General features: G+C 42.9%; 2 protein-coding genes across 2 annotated transcripts; both read right to left on the minus strand.

Moving 5' to 3' along the window:
* Nucleotides 569–1,099, minus strand: LOC109847709 (uncharacterized mitochondrial protein AtMg00860-like). Its single transcript, XM_020416940.1, has one exon. It carries the CDS (start codon nucleotides 1,097–1,099, stop codon nucleotides 569–571), a length of 531 nt encoding a protein of 176 aa, XP_020272529.1.
* On the minus strand, nucleotides 1,540–2,294 carry LOC109847710. Its single transcript, XM_020416941.1, has 2 exons — nucleotides 2,243–2,294; nucleotides 1,540–2,120 (listed from the first exon to the last, which is right to left on the minus strand). The coding sequence occupies exons 1-2, from the start codon at nucleotides 2,292–2,294 to the stop codon at nucleotides 1,540–1,542; spliced, it is 633 nt and encodes a 210-aa protein (XP_020272530.1).

The raw sequence follows: 5,926 nt of genomic DNA on the forward strand, positions 1-5,926 counted from the left end.
GAATATCTCCTCCTAGTATACAGATACGATTCCTAAATTGTAAGGATCCATCCTCATGAACAATAAATTCCGGTCGAAGAATAGCTACTGCTAACTCTCTGCACTTCTGAAGAAATGGGTCACCTGCTTGAGCTGCCTTGATTTGCTCAACTAGTGTCGATTGAATCTAAAGATTCATCAAAGAAGCGGTGACTCCTGGAAGAAGAACTTCTATACTCATATCCCTCACTTCCTGCTGAAGTCTCCACTGAGCCGTGAGGGTCATGATTGCCGGCAATCGGCTCAAAGCACCTGGTACTATATTGACCTTGTCAGGGTGATACTGAAGATCAATGTCGTAATCCGCCATCAGCTCTAACCATCAGCGTTGCCTCATGTTGAGCTCCTTCTGAGTAAATATGTACTTCAAGCTCTTATGATCAGTGAATACCTTCACTTGCTCTCCTAACAAATAATGCCTCTAAAGCTTAAGGGCAAAAATCACAGTTGCCAACTCCAAGTCGTTGGTAGAATAATTCTGCTCATGCTTCTTTAATTGACGAGAAGCATATGCTACCACATGACCATCCTACTGAAGAACGCATCTCAATCCTCTACCTGATGCGTCGCAAAACACCTCAAAGTTCCCACTCTTATCTGGTATCGTCAAGACCGGGGTCGTAATCAGTCGAGACTTTAGCTCCTCAAACACTTGCTCACAAGCGTCGGGCCAGATAAACTTAATATCCTTCCTCGTAAGTCGTGTCATCGGCTCCGAAATCTTCAAAAAATCTCTGATGAAACGACGGTAGTAACCAGCTAATCCCAGGAAGCTCTTAATATCAGACACTGACTTAGGGATATGCCAATCCTTCACAACAGATACCTTCTCTAGATCCACTGATATGCCGTCTCCTGACACCATGTGTCCTAGAAACGCAATACGATCCAGCCAGAACTGGCACTTACTATACTTAGCGAATAGCTGATGCTGTCTCAAGGTCTTCAACACGTACCACAAATACTCTGCATGCTCCGCCTCACTCTTAGAGTACACTAATATATCATCAATAAAAACTTCCACAAACTTGTTCAACACATCATAGAATACCAGATTCATTAGGTTCATGAATGTCGCCAGCGCATAGTCACACCAAACGACATCACTAAGAATTCATAATGTCTATATCTCATTCGGAACGTAGTCTTGGGGACATCAGAATCCTTAACCTTCACCTGGTGATACCCGCTCCGCAAATCCAGCTTAGAAAATACTCTCGATCCTCCAAATTGATCGAAGATATCATCAATACGGGGACGTGGATACTTATTCTTCATTGTCACTACATTCAACTCCCGGTAGTCGATGCACATCCGCTTTGATCCATCCTTCTTTCCCACAAGCAACACAGGTGCATTCAACTCCCGGTAGTCGATGCACATCCGCTTTGATCCATCCTTCTTTCCCACAAGCAACACAGGTGCTCCCCAGGCTGATACACTAGGTCAAATCAACCCTCTCTGCAAAAGATCATCTAACTGAGTCCGAAGGTTGGCCAACTAAGCCAGAGGCATACGATAAGGGGTCTTGGAGATCGACGCAACTCTAGGCTTCAAATCTATAGAAAACTCAATTGCTTGATCCAGTGAAAATCCGTAAATATCGTCGGGAAACACGCCGCCAAATTCTCGAACTACAATTGGCTTCTCGGATTCCACTTGCATTGCAGCTAACGTCGCCTTCTTCGGTCTAGCTCTGAACTCCATAGGTCCGACCGATGTGCTACCACTAGTGAACTCAAATCTCGGGTGATCCGGTATCTCAAATACTATGCTCCGACAGTGACAATCAATGGTGGCAAAGAATGACCCCAACCAATCCATCCTAAATACTACATCAAAGCTCGGCAAATCAATCACCAGAAAGTCTATAAAGAGTTCCCTCCCACAGATAACCACAGGGCATGCTTCATAACCAGTGGATGCTACTAAGACACAACTGCCAGTGTTGATATTCCAGCCCGTAGTCAAAGGAGTTATAGGAAGAGAATGGACACTCACAAATCGACGAGACAAGAAACAATGGGAGGCTCCAGAATCAAAGAGCGATAAAGCAGGAACAGAAGAAACAAGAACCTTGCCTATTTAGGAGGATATAATGCAACTAACTTAGTACTCATAAACAATCCTACCATGATATTATTAAGTAATGCTAATTAAAGAAGTTCATATGCAAATAAAACTTAGAATAAACCATTCTTACCAGTGATAACTTGATCGTTCGCCTCAGCTTCTACGGCTGACATCATGAACATCTGTCACCGAGGTTGTTGCATGTGTGCTTCCTGATATACCCTGCTGCTGTGGGGAAGTGGCCCTGCTCGAGGATAAGATCTATGCTGAGGCGGTGCTGTCAGAGCTGGTTAAGGTGGTGCAGGGAGAGCTGCCCTAACTGGATGTGGTGGTAAACTGGCCTGTTGCCGCTGCGAATAGTTCCAACTGACATGATTGGGGGACCCACATGCATAGCACAGACGAAGACGCCTGCGGCACTCCTGCTGGGTGTGCCCAGTGTAGCCACAATGAGTACACTTCACCGATGGTTGGCTGCGAGTCTGCACTCCAGGGCGTTGATAAGGGTGACTCAGAGGGAATGGCTGATGCTGAGAATGCTGCTACCTCTGCGGGGCCTGCTACTACTGCCTCGGAGGGGGACGCTCAACATTTCGGGCCGGAGCTGCTGGTGTCCTGCTCCGAATCACGTATGAGTCCTCAGGTTCCTTATGCATGCTCTCAATCTCGCGTGCTGCATCTAATACCGCATCATGGGTCGCCAAAGCTCTACTTGCCAGAGTCATCTTAACATACTTGTCCAGACCCTTCTGAAACGGATGCCTCCTAATCGTAGGATCTGTAACCAGGTGGGGAGCATATCGGCTCAAAGAAGAAAACTCAGCCTCGTACTCATCAATTGTTCGCCCTCCTTGCTTGAGCTCAACAAATCTTCGTAGGAGTTCATCCCGAGCTGACTGAGGAAAATATTTCTTGTTGAAGCACTCGATGAACGTCTCCTATAGGATGGGCCTCTCCAAATGAGTCTTCTCAGCTGCCCACCATATCCGAGTGGTATCGGTGAGCTGAATATCCATGAGGTCCACCCATTCAGCATGGGGAATACGGGTCACCATGAGAATAGTCTCAGTGACCTTGAGAAACTCCTCTGCTGCTAAAGGTCCCTCGGCACCAAAAAAGGAAGGAGGCTGCATATATCGAAACTCTCTAACTCCAGACACTGTGCGAGGGGGAGGTTGGTGCTAAGGCTCCCTATGTAGCTGTCCAGCCAGGTGCTGCTGATTGGTGACCAATCCCTGAATCATTGCCAGAAGTTGGTTTGGATCCACTTCGGGCTGTGGGGCACTGCTACTAGACGGGTTACTAAAACCGTGAGTACCCACCATGGTTCTGAAGGAAACGAGGAACAAAGAACTAGGGTTAAAATCAAAATAATAAATTAGAAAATAGGAACTAAATCATAGTTATTAAGATAATAGTATAAGAACTTAATTGTAGTCTTACGGATGAAATATGATATGTATCTAAATTGTCTACTATATTCTTACTAGTGAGGACTCGGGACCGGGACCTGCATGGGCCACCACTAAAACCTGTCACGCCTCGTTTCCTAAAATATCAGGGAATCGGAACGTGAATAAGTTCGTGACGTATTAGATTGAGAAGAAATATTATCATCATTTTTTTTCTTTTCTTCTCAATCCAATACACTAAGCGTCAAATACATAAATCTCAATCATAGGTCCCCGATCACAATAGCAAGAATAGAAAGATAATCCAGAATAAGAAATAACATATCATCCATGATAAATCATCCCAGATATAAAATATGGGTCAAACATACCCTTATTACAAAACAGGTCCAGATAGAAATAAAAACACATAGTCCATAATAAAAGAAAGTACTGCCAAAAATACGAAAATCTGACATTAACTAAAGAATAAAAAGATGACGAGTTCTAATGTTCATCAACTACTACAGAAAAGAAAACACATCTAGGCTTCGGTTTGTTCTTCCACTCCATCAGAAGGATACTCCGGCTCGGCATACACTGGCTCTACTTTAACGTCAAGCTAGACATGTCTGTCTCCTAAGTCTGACGCACACCAGAGAAAACAGGTGTATGTCAGCGTGCATGGCACACGGCAAGATCTCACATGTACAGATAAAACGATCTAACGACCCATGCTATGACAATAATAATGATGGAACATGATTCTGTAATTCTAGCAATTTAAGTGAACATTTGCTACTATCAGAACGAACAGAAGTACTCAAGCTAACTGGTAATCTAATTCCTACGACTAATCCATCCTATAACAAGTTACTGGTCAATTCTTACATAAAGTCATCACTCATATCACTGGATATCTGACTGTTGACAAATCCCCTACGTGTACCCAATACGCCGCTAGACTGGATCGGTCAGAAGGCTACACGCAATCTGATTTCAACCTGGTTCGAACTCAAGTTAAACTCGGGTGAATATCCAATTCACGGACCAAAGTGACTACACTGGCTTCACTTTGACCCAACAAACTAACACCAAGCTGCACTGGATTATGGGGCGAGCCGGGAAGATACATCAACAGTTATATCCGATCACATGAACAAGGATCTCCCCATCCCAACTCTTTTGTATTCTCTAATTCAACAATCATGATCCTTATTAAACTTGGGTTCACCACCTAAACTCAGTCAACACTCACACGTGTCGCTAGATCTGTTCATGACGCACAAGGCCACTAAGTCTTGAACAACTAACGTTCTCAACACATCAACAGATCATGAATATAGTAAGGCATATTAAACATGATTACGCAGGTTTATGAAGAAGAAAAGAGAATTGTAATGAACATGAAATGCATAAACAAAATACTACAGCATGAATGTAATACACGAGGGGGCTTTATTATTATCTTACTACTCGGATGTCCGAAGTTCTCATACAAATTATCCGTACTTACGTATTCTCTAATATAATAATGTGGTAAAAAGAAAACTAGAAACCAATGTTGTTTTGCACATGAAATGTCACACTCTAAGACAATCAGTCATACTATCATAAATAATAATATTCTTTTTCCAAAATTTATTCTTTGAAACTATTCTCGTTATAACAAATTTAAAATGAAAATATTTATATACTATACTATAATAATTCTTTTCTGCATGAAAAGTAATATTTTTCTATTTTGTAAATTTTCTTGATTAATTTCTTTTCGATAAAATTTCGTAAATTCTAATTTTAACATATATCTTGTCATTTCATGTCCGAAATTCTTAAAAATACAATTAACAACATTATTAATCTAATTTTTACGGTGCGTTCGCAATCACCATCCCACGCAGATATTCAAAAATACATATTAACCACAATAATAATTTAACTGTATATAATCATCATACTAACAACAATATTACCACAAAATAATTTATCTATATCTAATCATCATAATAACATGATATTAACCATTAATTGAAAACAAGGTAACCACGAGATCATGCCTCGGTGTATTCGTCAAACGTGTCGACGTCGACGTGCGAGATCAGATCCAACATGGGGGAACGACATCGGAAAGATCTCCGGTGAGGGCTGTCCAGCCACAGTGGGTGGTGATCATATGGGGCGGGTGCGGCTGTGGGGGGTAGCCGTCGGCAGGTAGTTCGGTAGGGTGGGGAACGGCGGGTTAGCTCAAGTTCGTACAGCGGAGGTTGAGTGAATATATGTGGGAGACGAGATACGGAGAGAGAGATGCCGGGGCCATGGGTGAGCGTCGAGTCAGACAGATGATGTTTTCTTTTGGTAGACACGGGGTTTGAGGGGGGTTCAGCGGGTGGCAGCGGGTCGATGTGACTGTAGGCCATCGGGGC

Source organism: Asparagus officinalis, chromosome 7 (genome assembly GCF_001876935.1).
Source record: "Asparagus officinalis chromosome 7, Aspof.V1, whole genome shotgun sequence".
NCBI classification, from domain to species: domain Eukaryota; kingdom Viridiplantae; phylum Streptophyta; class Magnoliopsida; order Asparagales; family Asparagaceae; genus Asparagus; species Asparagus officinalis.

Coding starts and splice junctions, on each gene's coding strand:
- LOC109847709 (XM_020416940.1), bottom strand. CDS start 1,099: ATGAATCTGGTATTCTATGATGTGTTGAACAAGTTTGTGGAAGTTTTT.
- LOC109847710 (XM_020416941.1), bottom strand. CDS start 2,294: ATGTTCATGATGTCAGCCGTAGAAGCTGAGGCGAACGATCAAGTTATC. Junction 2,121..2,242: donor GAACGATCAAGTTATCACTG/GTAAGAATGGTT, acceptor CCTCCTAAATAG/GCAAGGTTCTTGTTTCTTCT.